Source organism: Necator americanus, chromosome IV (genome assembly GCF_031761385.1).
Source record: "Necator americanus strain Aroian chromosome IV, whole genome shotgun sequence".
NCBI classification, from domain to species: domain Eukaryota; kingdom Metazoa; phylum Nematoda; class Chromadorea; order Rhabditida; family Ancylostomatidae; genus Necator; species Necator americanus.
In genome coordinates, this window is record NC_087374.1 from 1,281,667 (window position 1) to 1,298,099 (window position 16,433).

Below are 16,433 nucleotides of genomic sequence, written 5' to 3' on the forward strand. Positions count from 1 at the left end.
GCTCTTTATACCGGTTTATGGAATCAAATCTATTTCACGTGAAATCAACGGCAAAGAAGACGGGGAAAGCGACAACGGAGACTTCATGGAATTAGTTCCAGAAACTGCTTTAGAATCCAGTATTCTACAGTTTCTTCGCTCAACTCTATTGCTAAAAATAAATTGAGAATATTTTTAGGATAATAATGACCAAAAACTTCAAATGAACTTTTCCTTGTTAATAAAAAGCGATCAATTCTAATCTTGACCTCAGCTCAAAGAATTCAATGAAAAACAATTTTTTAATTATTTTTCAAAAACTTCTGTTAGGTCTGTACTAATAAATTACAGTTAAACACGCTAAATATCCTGAAAAAAAATAGAAAAATTAAATACGCACCAGTAAAACCACGTGACATATTCTGAGTAACTTTTATTTGATAAGAGATAGAGGACTGGAAACTAAGCCAATTCCTAATCAAAACAGTAAAACAGATAGTAAAAATCATAATAATAAAAGTAAATGATGTAATAAAATTGGTGATAAATAATGTATTAATTCATAATAAAACAAAGCTCTTCGATAATTCGAGTCCGCGACGTTACATATATGATTTACATAATAAATAATTAAACTATGAATGAAAATTGATTTTTTTTAACTCCTCGAACCACACTCAAAATGTATTAGTGGTTGGTTTCGTCGTTCATCCTGGACACTGATTGGAATTTCCTGCTCTGCATAGTTTTTCTCTGTTAATTTTAGGAAATCTTATCAATCTTTTATTTAAATAAATAAATAAATAAATATGAATCCTGAAACTCGTATCGACTGAACAAACTTCTGCTGAGGCTTGGAAATAGTAGTAAGAAAAAAAAATTAGGTTCCATTCACTTGAACACAGCTGCCAAGCTACAGTCGTTCGATACCGCCTGAGCTGGTCCGGATTTTTCCATTCCGGAATCTTCCATGGCAATTAATGACTCTTTTAACGTAACACTTGAATAACACTCAATTTTTGATTACTCTCATACTACTGTTAAGTAAAACAAGGATAGAAGGATCTGGTGCATTAAAGTGATCTTTTTAGTCCCGTTTCATAACTTGAACTTCATTCTATGAATCCATGATACATGTAGATCAAACTTCGTGGCAAGAAAAAAAAACTGTTTATCTTTATTTACAAACAATGCAAATCAAACAATGCAGTGCAGTGATGTGTTTAATATAATTTCACTTTTGAAATCGTGATTAATGTGATCCCGACAACTGTGACACAGATGCCAGCAATTAAATGCAGAACGTCCCAACGTCCCTTAAATAACTACGTTAAACACAATGAACAACTACTTAACAATTTTGTAATTTGCTGTAAATATGAACTTGTAAGGGAAATATTGAAGACAAAAATCCGAACATCCTCGGAATTCAGGAATAAAGAATTTCACTGCCAGGATTCATCAATGAATGTCAATGAATGAATTCAATGAAGTCAATGAATTGTCTTCTTGATTGATCAATATTTATCCTCGGAAATATGAAAATATTAAAATTTCCCCTATTTGCGAAACTGTTTACGTCTATCATTCTTCGTGGATGATTTATTTTCCAAAAAAAAAGTTCAAAAAAAATCCTACAATGTTCTCACTTACTTTGATTTCCTTAAAAAGTAGGATAGCCCAAATAGCGCAGACAATACCGGGTGCTTTGGCTAGGATTGGATAAGCGACTATCTGGAATGAGGCGTTATTCAAAAAAAGGACGATTTTGGCCCGAAGTCAATGATTCTACAGGAAACTTCGATACATCTTCACCTTTGTTACTACAAAAACATGAAAATCTAAAAAGAATCATAAATAAGAAATTCGAAAAGGATAGAAAGAAAAGGATCGAGAAGAAAGAAAGGATATGAAATCTCAATAAAATAACACATTTTAAGACATGTAGTGAATAGTAGTGGATACTCTTTTGAAAGTGTGTTTACTTTTGTATCCTAGAAATCTCTACTCTTACTATTTACATTAAAGAGTTCTCTGCTATTTACTACATAGATTAAAATGTTTTATTTTATTGATATTTGTTATCTTTCCTTGATACCATCTTTTTTATATTATTTTTTGATCGTATCTAATTTCAGCTCACGTCACTGTTATGATCCATTTCCATCTCACTGAAGGAAGAATAAAGGACCAGATTAATCGAAAACTTTCATGTCTCGAAACTATATCTGACAAGGTTCTTATAAAAATTCTGCCAGCGGTACTAACAAGTCAGAGTGATCGGATAAAATCGTTCACAAAAAGCTTTGTCTTAGTTTTATTTTATTTTTATTTATTTTTATTTGTTTTTATTCTTTTAGAAAGTTCATAAAATTTTTAAGAAACAATAACAGCAATGAAGTTTCTTGGAATAGTGTCTATTTCTTTACTTGAGAATCGTCTGGCCTCGGTTGCTGATGTTCCGTTCAGGAATGAAAAAATTCATTGCTAGGATTCATCAATGAACGGTTTCTAATTTATTTTCCTATTGACTGATCAATATTTATTGATTGATCGAGAAAATAGGAACTTACTGGGTCCAGATGCTCACTGGCCATAAAGAAACAGCACGTTGCGGCTCCATACATTAGACCAGAGATCAACGACGGGAGGGTTAACTCTGGATTTATGAATGGACGATTTCGCCTAATTATATCAAATTTACATCAAAAAATCCTATTCTGACACAAAGCTGGTTTATTTTAAAAAGTTTGGACGAACCTGTAAGCTGAGTAGATCATAAAAATAATCGTAGATGTAAGTATTGCTCCAATACAAAACGAAAAGAAATACGTAGTATAGTGCATCTGATTCCCTTCGCTTCCATTTTTCGTAATCAAATAACTAACAGGAGTTAGCATATTTCCGTATAGGAATCCAACGAATACGGTACATAATATGGCACTAAATATCGATAAATTGAGTAAACACAAAAGAAAGGCAAAGAAAAAAAACAGTGAAATATTTTTTATGTTATTTGCACTAGTGCTACTGAATCCTATATAATGGATCCTAGGCCAATTTCTACGCCTAAAAATGGTAAGAAAACTCGTGGGACCCTACATACAGTAACACTCAGCACAACGTTCAACACAAATATTGTGAAAAAAAGTTGCTATTCTTCTTTAAACCCATATCTTTGCATAAATAAAGATATTTGATATAATCATTCTTCTACTATAAGTAAATGTGTGTGAACTTTTAGGGATAAGAGGATAAAGTCCCTAACGCTCCAATCCGCTTGGGATACATCAAGGGGATTTGACTGTATTTCGAAATAGTTGAGGTCTTATGAACTCGTGTTGGCCTATACAATGACTTGCGGGGGCTAAAGGGGATGTGTCAACTCAAGGTTTTAACCTCCCAGACAAGTCTGGTACCAAGTCATCGACTTCGGAGGGATGAAAGGAGGCTTGGTTGGCACTAGCGCGGTTTCGAACCATCGATAGTGCAGTCGCAGTCAGACCCCTCACCGATTCTGCCACACTCACAAGCTTGCAATTTAAATCTTCGTATTTCTTATTTATTTACTCATTTTTTACTTAGTTTATTTAATTTAAAAGTGTTTTAAATGATTAAGCGAGGTTTTGATTTATATGAGCTGTAACAGAGTCGAGATTGGTGCTCATCTTTCTTTATTAATTATCAGCTAACGTTTCGGCGTTATTGCCTTAGTCAGAGCCTGGAAAAATCAAATCCATTAGTAACTTATCCTCTGAAACGCTTCACCAACCTACAGAAAGCATTCGAAAGATGGGGGAACTCAAAAGACAGCACTAGTGCTCACCTCATTCGCAGAATTTCAATAAAGCAAGGGTTTACTTTAAAGGCATCACCCCACAAATCTGAAGTGGTACGGATTTAAGGTGGAGTCTTCGTATACGGGATCGTAGATTATGGAGAAAAAGGTGATTCCGTCCATTTCTTCCTAATTGCCGTAAAAAACGACCCGGACGATACGGTTTTCGATTCGGCGCACTATTTTCTACAACGAGTTCGATTGGAGCGCAAGCCTTGTGCACTCGCCGCATCTTCCGGATCGTTTTTTACGGCAATTAGGAGGAGATGGACTGAATTATCCCCTTCCCATATTCTACTATGGCGTGTACGAATATTCCGCCTGAAATCCGTACCACCTCAGATTCGTGGGGTGATTCTTTTAAAATGAACATGTCTCCATATCAAAAATTAATTATAACTTACATAAGTCGAGTTGTGTTCGAAACCTTTAATTCCTCTACTTTCTTGACTCTTTCTGAGTGACTCCTCGGGAGCGCTGGCTTAAAAGATTTTCTTCATTTAAGGTCCTTGCTCCTATCCTCGATTAATAATTGAAGACTGTTAGGCGTACCTTTATCTGCCATGGAGCTGGTCGAACCTTCATTGGATGGTGTTTTAATGTAGCGAAAAAACATCCTCTTAAGAGATTTCCATAATATTTCAACATTTAAAAAAAATTCTTTGTTACAGATGTTGATAGTATAAATAACTATGTTGAAGTAAAATTTTTGAATCAAGTCCCGTGTAAAACTGAACAGAATATTTCGTAAGAATTTAAAAAGAATTTTTGATGCAGGAAAATTCTCAATTCCATAAATCCAGCAAAAAATCTGAGAAATTTCTCATACTTATTTTATCCATGAATTCCACTCACCCAACACAAACCACTACCACTCCAATTATATTCATCACGTTATCATAGGGGACTTTTTTAAGGCTCCCGAATAATCCGAATCGGGATACTGCCCAACCAACTATACATGTTACTGTATTCCACAGTAACGATCCCACGGCCATACCAATTCCATCCATTATGGTTATTGTTAACGCATTTCCTGTAAGAAGGTGGTGGTCACAGAAACCGTTATGGATTTCTTCATAATCGCCTACCTATGGCGAAAAAAGCTCCTCCGATCATCGCCAAAGGGAAGATTGGTGGCCAATCGACAAATGCAAGCACAAAAACTCCACTGATAAGTTGACCAACGCACATCATCCATTGAAAATATAATCCTGAACACAAGGCGGGGAAATTCTGGATACTTGCATGACGTAAAAACTCGAGCACTTCCATTTTTCTTACCATCACCCGCTTCGAACCATCTTACAGGAACATAGCATGATCCGTAAAGCACAGTGGCTAGAAAGGCTGCAATAAGGCCTAGGGTGTTGTTTTGTTCCGCCATCGTACTTTATTAGGTTTCTAAATTGTAAAAATTTTGTAACTTTTTATGTCGTTTTTATTTTTATTTTTGTTTTTTTCTTTTTTTTATTTTATAAATATAAAAAAGAACTTCTGGAAAGTAGAATATGAGAAAATAGACTAAGAACTGAAAAGAAGAAAAGAATAGAAAATAAAATATGAGAAGTACGTCTGCAAATACAGCAAGAGAATTCAACCAGTAGAAAACAATTTAGGCCGCTATGGCCCCCATCTGGCCCTTTATATGATCATTCCGTTTAACTCCTGCTGGTTTAACTGGTAATGTAAAATAAGTTGTTGAAATTTCATTGAATTTCGATGTCAGCAACGAGAGCCCGAAAATATGTACTTGGGTTCACGCTGATACCTATTAAAATATTCATAGTTCGGTGTTCATAGTTCATCGCATGGATACCCGTACCTATGGATGTTTCCGGGTAGAATTTTTATCATGAAAACATGCACAAAAAATATTTTAATGAAAATATGTTTTAAAAAAAGCGATGGGTTTACTATTACCTTTACTGTTTCATTTTTCTTCTTTTTTTAATTACTACTAATACTACTTTAATACTACTTACTTATCAATACCATTTTTTACTACTTTTTTAAAATTACTAATGATACTACTTCATTACAACTTACTTATTAACAGTACTTTTTAATACTACTTACTTACTGATAATAATTAATTATTTTTGTCACTAAGATTGTTTGGGAGAAAGCATACAAAACTCGTACATACTTTGTGGAAAAAAGTGTTTTTGCTTTAAAATTCTTCAAAAAAGTAGTAGAGTAGTAGTATAAAAAGAATAAAGCTCAGCTTATGTCTTCTTTCATTTTTATCTCTCAGCCAGTTCACTATGACACCGCTAAAAAAAAATCAAAAAAGGAAATTGAATATTCTGGATTCTGGAAAATTCATTCAATGTCTTAATATCTGCAGGATTCTGTTCCGCTTATCCGCTGAATTCAAATCAAGTGGGTTTGGTCTCATGGAACGGTATATGGATCATTTTGCAAGTGTTTTTCTCGGAAAAAATGACAATCGCTGCAAATGCTGGATGAACTAATTCAATGCTGCCCAGTTCCTGTAATTGGCTCACCTACGCCAGTCAAAGTCATCGATTTTCAAAAAAAAAATTAATTAATCAATAATTGGGCTCTAAAATGTTACATAAGTTCTACAGAGGTACAAAAAATGGAACATGACTGGGTCAGTAAGAATTTCTCACTATTTCTTTCTCATAAATTTTCTTTTCTAGAATCGACATCTACAATTTTACTTCTCTTGCAAGTTCTACATAACCAGTAGCGCTCCAAACGAACTTCATTTCATTAAATCTCACATCTAAACAGGGATTAGGGAATCCAGGAACTATTGCCACACATATGTATTTAAATTCAGGCACGTCACAACCATTGCAAAGTACGATTGTTGTTGACGAATTCATTTGCTGGTGTGTTACGATGCACTTTGAGAATCGTATTCTAGTAAAACAAAAAAATAGGTAGACCTTAATCCGGAACAAATCCTCGAAAACAACCAGGAATACACAACCTTGTACAACCAGGCCAGGAATGCACAACACTGACCTGAATCCATGCATCAGTCTCGTGTCAGTCGGTACAGCAGTTCAAAAACTTCTAAACGCTCTCCTAAATTTCAAATTGATCATTTTTTGTTACCTGCAGCTATGATCAGCTCCTACATATGTGATCGGTCCTTGCTCAATTTCCTTTCCTTCTTTTTCCATCTTTCTAATTATTTATTTATTGAACTGAAGAATAAAGTCATTTTTCTAAAAATAAAATGCACGAAGAAATAAAAAGTTCCAACAAAATGTTCACTACACAATATATATATATATATATATATGCTTCACAGAAAATTTCTTCTACTCTTCTTTGTCCAATTTCTTCTCTTCTTTACTTTCTATTGTGCAGTAGTTATTTGATTTTTTAAAATTAACCGGTCGTTTTTTTTTTCAGATCATTAAAATGAAATTCCGAGGGATAAAAAGAAACATTTTCGACACCACATCGAGACGACAAGTCAGCTAACGGTTGGAACTGCTGCGAAGAAAGAGGAATTGTCGTCATTGTACCGAAAAACATTGGTATTCGTGACTCAAATTAGGAAAACCCTTTGACCTCAAAGACAAATTACACAGCTGTCGAACATTTGTTGAGGATTAACAAAAAATGTTTTTTTTCGGAATATTAAGCCAGAAATCTGCGCTAAATTAGTCATAAACCTCACTACTGTTCCTGTCATCGTTCCCAAGGACTAATTTTTATTGTTCAAAAAGCTCTTATAAAACAACTGACATAGTTCCTCAATTCGACTTTTTCGTTATTTTCCACTGTTTTCCCACATTTTTTATTCTTATTCTTTCCTAGGTTTTTCGTTCCTCGAATGATGCCCTTCATGTACAGCCCACGGCAGATTTATTTGGAATACAACAGGAGCAAAATAAGACAGAACTTCAGTTCTTCGTTTCGCTTCTTCCTTTACCGAGACGGAAGAGGAATGGTTAGAAATATGGATGCAACAGGAAGTGGAAGTACATAATAATTCAGTCCTGATCCTGCTCACCAACGAGGAGTGGCTGTAGAAGAAGCATGTCAGAGAAAGAAAGATGGTTTCATACAATATTAAAAAGGCGGTAAGATAGAAGATGAATGAAAAATAAACAAATAAATCAATAAGCCACCATGAAGTGAACGTATATTATATCGGATGGATGTCAAAGAGTTAGATTACAGACTCGGTGAATTTGTTAAATTTTTTTTATGTATTGTAGTTCAAGATGTTAGTAATATGTTTATTACTCTTTGAAATTTGAAAACAGCATCGTTAGTGATCCCATTACCGTACTGTAGTTTAGGGAAAAATTTAAGGATGCAATCTATTTGATCTACGACGGGTGTAGCGCAGTGCATAAGAAATTCCACTTCGACTAGACGATCGACTATGGTTCGAAACCGCTCCAGTGCCAGCAAACCGATTCATCCCTCGGCTTCATCAATAGATTGGTACAAGACTTGTCTGGAAGAATAAAAGCTCTGATCACCTGACACTTCGACTGGCTTTGATATTTGTATTTGGTATTGATATTTGGTGAATAATGTGTAAAAAAAATGTGCTCAGGATGAGCAAAATATTAAAAAAAATCTACATGAAATTATGAAATGAATTGAAATTAAATAATTCAGATTATCAGAAGCCTACTATAGTAGAAATATTGTAAAAAAGCAAATTTATTTAAGTTTTCTCAACGCTCCTTAGAACGTTTTCTTCGCACACAAAAGCTAATAAACAAGAAGATGATTCTGCAATGTCCAGTAATTTCCTAACTATTCTTGGCTGCATCAGGATCGAAGCTGGATCTTAGTGAACAATATGTAGTAATAATATTTAGTATTTAATCTATTATTTATTATTTATTTATTTATTTATTATTAGTTTATTTAATATTTAATAGAAAAATCACGTTAATGTCTTTCGAAGCAGTGATTCTGTTAGTTTCTTCGGTAGTTCTCCTCACGCAATTTGAATAATATATTTATTTATTTATTTATAATGTATTTACTCGGACCATCTATTTGTTTATTTATTTTACATTTTATTAAAGCGTTTATGACCTTAATCATTACTTCCAATTCACAGCTCTTCCCTCTTGAGTTGTCCTGTCAAACCACTCTTGTTGTTGTTTACGTTTCAATTCTTACGCAACCTTAAAAAAACAAACAAATAAACAACTCAAACAGTGCGATTTTCGTCGCTTGACTCCGTGTGCTGAGGATGATTCCCATGTATGTACCGATTATTCAAATTGCGTGAGGACGACTGTAAAATAAACTAACAGAACCTCTCCCCGACACACGACTTCATTACCGCACCATCCTTGTCACACAGGAAAACTTGCGATTTCAAAGTACCTGTCGCATTTATTTATTTATTTTAAATTCAATTCAAATGATTATGACCCTAATTACATCCAATTCACAGCTGATCCATGCAGCAAGATATTGTTGTCGGAATTGCGGCCACTGTGGTATCGGCGATCACTTACGGCTCAACTTGGGTCCCAGTACGATGGTTTGACACAGGCGATGGTAAGGTATTTCTTTTTCGTAACTTATAAGGATTCATTATCTGCAAGTTAGGAAAAACATATGTTGTGCTGCTACAATTCATCATTTGTTTCTCTATCTTAAAATGATTACGTAAAAAAAAAGTGGATGATTAAAGGCATCACCCCACAAATCTGGAGTGGTACGGATTTCCGGTGGAGTATTCGTATACGGGGTCGTAGATTATGGGGAAGAGGGTGATTCCGTCCATTTCTTCCTAATTCCCGTAAAAAAAGCAGCTTCGGGCGTTCCGGCGCACTATTTTCTATAAGGAGTTCGATTGGAGCGCTAAAGCTCTGTGTCACGCTGCATCTTCCGTTTTTTACGGCAATTAGGAAGAAATGGACAGAATCACCCCCCCCCCCCCCTCTCCATAATCTGCTATGCCGCATACGAATACTCCACTTGAAATCTGCACCACCTCAGATTCGGGGTGATGCCTTCAATTCGTAGATTAATTATTCAGGTCTCTACTTTCAATGGCTTATGTGTATTGGTCAAACGTTATTTGGTACAGTCGTACTGGGACTCTCATCTTGGCCGCCTGTGTTCCCACTGGCAATGTTGTCAGGAGTATTTTTTGCCGTTGGTAGAATTTAAGGACATTTTTTTTTATGACAAATGCCACGATTTAAAAGATTTCATTAATTATTCAGGGAATGCACTAACAATCTATATTATGGACGGAATTGGTATGGCTGTCGGATCATTACTATGGAATACGATAACATGCGTGGTAGGATGGGCTGTAACACGATTCGGTCTTCTCTGGAATCCTCAACAACTTCCTCGTGATAATATTTTGAATTTTTTTGGAGTTGTTGTCGTTTGTGCTGGGTAAGAATTAACCTCAGCTTTTTTTTTCTCTTTTTTACGAACCCAATGCAAAGTTTCAAAAAAAAATTTTTGCCTCGTAATAGAGGATGCTTTTTCGCCACGATAAAGCATCATCCAATGCCTGTTCGACCTGCACCATGGCAAAGAAAGGTATGTTTATTCAAAAAAAAACATTCCAATAAGACGGTTCAGTCCATATTCTGTATTTTTTTAGTATTTTATTTTATTATATTTTGTTTTATTTTTTATTTATTCATTTATTATATTTTATTTATTTTTTCAGTACTTTTTTTTAGACGGACAAAAGTTTGTCATTTAAAGACAACACAAAAGTAGTCTCCACTTCGAAGAGAATAACGTAGGTGTTGGTTTTTTTTTCGCATTTTTTAGCGGAAACGAATTATTTTTCCATTTCCCGTTGTCTTATGGAGTTCAAATGGATTTTACAGAGCAACACTACTCACATTATTCGTTGGTTCATTATACGGTAATATGCTTACACCTATAAATTATTTGGTTGCGCACAGTTCGGAAACGGGGAACCCAGCTAACGTCTCATCGTATTTCTTCTCGTTTTGTATCGGTGCTTTGCTAACATCGACCATAATTTTTATGATCTACTCAGCTGTAAAGTGAGTTTCTTCCTCTCTCTCCCTCTCAAAATTTTGAACTTTAAATATACGCTGAGTTGAAAAAAATTCGCAGATTGAACCGCCCACTAATCAATCCTGAAATAACTCTGCCTTCTCTCACTTCTGGCCTCATCTATTCCGTTGCCACCTATTGCTTCTTCCTTGCAAATCAACACCTGGATCAGGTTCGGGATCTCTCCAAAGTCACCTTCATAGAAATCTTTGGTGTTCACTTCTCTCTAGCACAGCTCTCTCGGATATGGAATTCGAGAAAAAATTTCGAGCATCACAACAGAAACAAAGTTCTTCGCAGATCCAGAATCCAAGCGGTTCAAAAGTTCCATGCTCGTCATTTCACCCGATGTAGCACCTTTTTATAAGTGAACGATGAATAAAAAGGTCCAGGGTAGATTAGTAGCCCTCTAAAAGTGAACGTAATGACTCATACGTGAATGAAGAATGAGATAAAGTGTTCGGGATTCGTCAATTCTTTTGTGATAAAGCAACCAAGACGCTCACCTTTACATCAGAATCATCTGACGTCTACGAGCGCCTATGAAGCTTATGCATGGGTCGCGTGGGTTGAATGATTGATAAGCGAATTTCCTACCCTTCCAGATAGGACTGATATCCAATTTATCGGCCCAGAGGGACGGGAGAGTTGATTGGCTCGAACTAACTTGACTGCACCTCTACAGTCGATAGGCCGAAGCGGTTCAAGCGGCTGGTTGACTCTTTATTCGTTCTGAGGTCAGTAAATCCGTGCCAGGACCTCGATTCATGGACTGGATCTTTTCAAATCCTCGTATATGACACGTACATATTCAGTAACCTCAAACGATTCTGAAATGATGTAGAACTCGTTGACTCTTCCCAAAATTTTGTATTTTATTTCGGTGTTATTTACCATCCTATATTTTGGTTCTGAGAACTTTACGTATTCGTAAACCTAACTATATTCTAAAATGATGTAGAACTCGTTGGCACTCCCCTAAATCTTTATATTCTATTTTATCCTTTATCAATGTGAGTTCAGGGAATTCCTCTGTTTAGTAGACATCGCGCAGTGGAAACAGCTCTCTATTTAAGGACTGGATAACTCTTACCTCTAGCTTAGTCGTCTTTTCTACAGGTAGTATCCCGGCTAAGTTCGGGCTTGACGTCGCTGTCTCTGGTGTTGGACGAGTTGTGCTGTGTGTCCTTGCGCAGGCGGTAACGAGCGGGTAGGGGTCTCATGGGAGCTCTAGACATGGGCTCCTATGAGTCCAGCCGTGAGGTTGTTTCACCCCCAAGAGGGGCTGTAAGAGGGGTCTGCCCTGAAGGGAACTGTTACTGCATCGATCCGCTAGCCTGAAAAACCCATTACTTTACAGTTTGGTAAAAGGATTCCATTTGCACACCACTGACAGCTGATATGTGATTTCTGGATCGAGTTTTGGGCTTTCGTTGTGATGCTTGCAAATTACATCTCGATTTCGGTTCAATACTGGAGAGGAATCAGAGAAACATCAAAGATTTTCTCACTGACAATGCCATTAATCGTTTTCTCATTTAATATGACCTCTATCTGCAGACGATTGCTTACCCGATCCTATCAAAGGCGCCTGGAATTGTTGTATCGCTTTGGGCAGTTTTCCTCTTCAATGAAATAAAAGTTTGTATTTTGGACTAAATTCGTTTTTATAATATTTCATCAAATGTTTGTTTTTAGGGCTGCAGAGATTTGACTACTTTGGTTGCAGGAATATGTACGACAATGAGCGGGATTGCTTTGATATCAGCTTCGAAAATTCACTTCTAATAAATACGAACTTTTAATTGTTTACTAAGTCCTTCTGTTAAAAGACAAGATATTAAAGGATAAAGGTTAAAGTGTCCGGCGTTAATCAATCCGCTCGGGATCCGCGCCACCACGTTCACTTCAATTCAGAATATTTTAAGGTTTACGAACGTGTAACTGGCCCATATAATGATTATTACTTGCGTACACTCGAGCTAATCGATGAACTATATGATCGCAGGTAAATCATATGATATTCTAAGGAAGGTAAACTTGCTTAAAGGCAGCATACCACGAATCTGGGGTCGCTTTCAGGTGGAGTATCCGTACACGAAGTCGTAGATTATGGAGACCGAGGTGGTTCCGCCCATCTCCCTGAATCATTGCAAGCAGCCGGCCCCTGAATGCTGTTTTGTACGATGCCTTCTATTTGAACGCGCCACCCTTGCACGCGTAGCGTCCGTTACCGCCCATCGGGGCAGTCCGAGTTGATTTCCGACGAATCGCAGGACGGAGGCGGCGCAAGGGGCGGAGCGTTGCAATAGATGGCGTCGTACAAAACAGCATTCTGGAGGCGGCTGTTTGCAATGATGCAGGGAGAGATGAGCGGAACCACCCCGTCTCCATAATCTACGACCCCTTATACAAGTACTCCACCTGAAATTCGCGCCACACCATGTTCGTGGTATGCTGCCTTTAAATAAGCTACTTACTGGAAGAAACTGAACCTTTGAAAAGGATTCCGGAAGTGAATGCAAGAACTTTATTTGCAAGAAACCCTAAACAAATCAACAAGTTAATTTAGGCCTCGCATATCCGCTTCTACTATGGCATCGAGTATTTTTTGCTTCATACTCTGGGAAGTTCATTCTTTGCCTAAAAGAAATATTGTTTGGATTTCATATTGTAGCTCCATTGATCAACGTTTCTAAAAGGCCAAAAAAAAATCATTTTTATGGAAAAACAACTAATGCCCACTTCTGAGACGTCCACGTTGTCAGTGAAAACCTTTGCATCATCAAAACTAGATCTCCTCGTTCGCTTCTGAAATGTTCCATGTTCCATTTTTGATAAAAGGAAATAGGAAGATCGATGTTCACATATGGTAGGAAAAGTCTTATGAAAACACTATTGCGAGAAACCACACCCTATTTTGGTAGCATAGCAGGAGATCACTTACGACGTTGAGATCACTCCACGAAAAGACAGAGTTAGGGAGAGGTAAGAGCGAGGTAGAGCTTATGGAGAGCTTAGGGACGAGCGTGCGAGCGCGATCACGTTTAGCTTTCCCATGGAAAAACGGGATGGGAAACCGTACTGGTAATTTCCCTACTAGGGACTACCACATCTGCGATACAACCGCCCACTGAGTGCCCTATTGCTAGCGCTACGTACGTCTGCGCGTTAAGGCACGCTGCTAGATATATCCTAAGAAACCACCACTTTTCAGGACAATTAGGAGGGAATGAGCGCACTCGTGATCCACTTCCCTAACCCCTTCGTAGAAAGATCTCAATATCGTCAACTTCATAGTATGTTGCCCTTAAACAGAAGAAACAGATGTACTACGGGGGAAATCACTAATAAATTACACTACCGACGTACCCAATTCAAAACTTACGGAAAACAGGTTTGTCAGCTTTCCCAGCACCGAATTCGCCGCCTCTGTAGCAAAATCTATGGGTTAGCTTTGTCAGTAAAAACACCGCAACCAATCAAGTGGAGATATAGTGGAAGTGTTGTTTTTTTGGAACAGTTTAATTTAATGTAACAATTTAATTTAAGAATTTAATTTTTTGTATACTTGACTTAAAGGAATTTCTTTGAAAGGGCACTCCTTTGAGAACCTGCCTGAGTCAAAGATATGAGGAAAACAATTCAATCATTCTGTTCACCTTTTGTTGAATTCTTCGTTCCAGAAAGTATTTCTTTGATTGATGACAATCCGGTAAAACCCTAAAAGACAGAGCGTTATTAGGGTGATGATATTTTTGAGATTTTTCCACACTGTTAGCAAAGAATGGTAGAAAAGCTGATATCTGCATGTATTCTCATTCATTAGGAGTTAAATGAACGTTGACGATGAATCGCTAGTGGAAGGAGTGGAAGAATTTTTGTGGAAGGTGTTGGATCGAAATGATCTCATTAAAAGAGCATACATCTCATAAACAGGGACTGAATAATCTCCTCAGATCCCCCTGTGCTGAAGATTTGTTCCTGCCAAGATTAGCGTCATGAATGTCCGCAAGGCTACCTGGCAGCACGGAAAAACGAATCGTCGAAAAAAATCCGTTCTTTCCAGTTAAAAAACGTCTACCTTCGATTGAAAAATGTCTGGCAGTGTCTACAACATGATAAATTTTTTTACATGACCTTAGCGCTAATCTTGCAGATGTTGGAACTCGAAAGAAAAAGTGTGATGGACCATCCGAACATTTTCGTTTCAAAATTGCATCGAATCACTTTGAGAATATTTATTTTCAGGGATTTCGCTATTCAACTCCGCTAAGAATATATATCACAACTTAAAGGAAAATCTTTAAAACCCCTTCTTTTCCGTTCACAGTTTCCGCTGTCTCTAGGGCTGGTGCAACCAAGTTGCATGGCGGCGATCCTATGACAAAAATAGCTGACGGCAACATTGTATCTGCTGCACAACAATTCCTTTCTTATTTCATTTTCTCTTCAATTTTTTTTTCAAATATACAGCTAATATGCAAATAAATAAATACACAACCGCATCACAAAAGCACCATTCACATAGCATTCATCATCAAGCTCAAAACAAAGAATATGAACTTGGACGAGTTCAGAAGGTAAGGATTCCGAGAGGTCAATCCATAAAATAATGGGAATATAAAAAAAGTAAAATAAAATTAAATATAGAAATATTTTCAAAATTCCTCTATTTTCCAGTTCCACTTTCCGTTTATATTCAATTCACAGTCATTCGTGCTTCTGCTCACGTTTTTGTGAGTTTAAAAAAATTCTACTGCATAAAAAAACAACTGTTGGCCAAATCATACCCTCAATAGCATCCTACCTCACCTCGAACGGGTTCACCTTCCCGCTGCACAGTTTCACCAGGCGACACGCATTTTGCTCACCGGTAAATTTGAGTGCTCCAGTGAACAGCTTTACTGTTCCGCTACATGTATCACCAAGACCGAATAACTTACAAAATAGAGTAGCCATCTGAAATTTTTTTTAAAGTAAGTTTTCCAATCATTTGAAAAAACTTCAAGGAGAACAGACTGATTCGAATGGTTGTGGAAAAAGTCGAATAATTTTTGCTCCGTAAATGCAAGGCGTGCATAGTATCGAATCCTCGGTTTTCGAATCTTGTGCTAAACTTGAGAGATCATTATGTCCTGAGTGAATAATTCTTCATTATGCGATTGCTGAGAGAGCTACCTATCAATTATTTTCTTAATTCCCAGATAAACTGGAAAGGTCCAACATATCACGCTCAAGACTCCCCTAGTTGTTCCGAAAAATGGCGTGGGACACGGCCTTGTTGATCGAATTTTCCAACAAGGCACCGAGCAACGTGTCACGAGTGCTGGTGGAGGCAAGCACACCATGTCTGCCAGGAGGAGCGACAGGGTCAGCAGCGCATTGATTGCCCACACGCTAGCAGACGTGGCGCGTATTCCTGCTTCCGCATATGTGATTTGTTGTTAGGTGCCTCGTAGGAAAATTTCCTCTTCCTCAGGGGCTGGGGCGAAATTCAGTGTGGTAGCAGCCATACTCGTGATCCACACTTCTAAGCCATCCATCGTAGAAGGATCTCAACATCGTCAATTTCTTAATGTGCTGCCCT

At 37.1% G+C, this 16,433-nt stretch overlaps 2 protein-coding genes across 4 annotated transcripts; one reads left to right on the top strand and one right to left on the bottom strand.

Moving 5' to 3' along the window:
- Positions 1 to 870: 870 nt before the first annotated feature.
- Positions 871 to 5,204, bottom strand: RB195_000118 (uncharacterized protein; the record flags this gene model as incomplete). 2 transcript variants are annotated; one of them, XM_064196280.1, is made up of 9 exons in its annotated part: positions 871 to 990; positions 1,633 to 1,713; positions 2,553 to 2,664; positions 2,740 to 2,922; positions 4,222 to 4,298; positions 4,370 to 4,436; positions 4,673 to 4,853; positions 4,909 to 5,031; positions 5,102 to 5,204. In XM_064196280.1, the coding sequence occupies 9 exons, from the start codon at positions 5,202 to 5,204 to the stop codon at positions 871 to 873; spliced, it is 1,047 nt and encodes a 348-aa protein (XP_064052162.1). The 2 variants fall into 2 exon arrangements, with proteins under 2 accessions (XP_064052162.1, XP_064052161.1); XM_064196281.1 differs by lacking the exons at positions 1,633 to 1,713; positions 2,553 to 2,664 and having other exon boundaries at positions 871 to 979.
- A 4,039-nt stretch (positions 5,205 to 9,243) lies between these two features.
- RB195_000119 (uncharacterized protein) lies at positions 9,244 to 12,631 on the top strand (the record flags this gene model as incomplete). Of its 2 annotated transcripts, XM_064196282.1 has the most annotated exons (9): positions 9,244 to 9,343; positions 9,828 to 9,950; positions 10,018 to 10,198; positions 10,282 to 10,348; positions 10,495 to 10,556; positions 10,648 to 10,830; positions 10,904 to 11,015; positions 12,404 to 12,484; positions 12,542 to 12,631. In XM_064196282.1, 9 exons carry the CDS (start codon positions 9,244 to 9,246, stop codon positions 12,629 to 12,631), a joined length of 999 nt encoding a protein of 332 aa, XP_064052163.1. The 2 variants fall into 2 exon arrangements, with proteins under 2 accessions (XP_064052163.1, XP_064052164.1); XM_064196283.1 differs by lacking the exons at positions 10,282 to 10,348; positions 10,495 to 10,556.
- Positions 12,632 to 16,433: the final 3,802 nt, after the last annotated feature.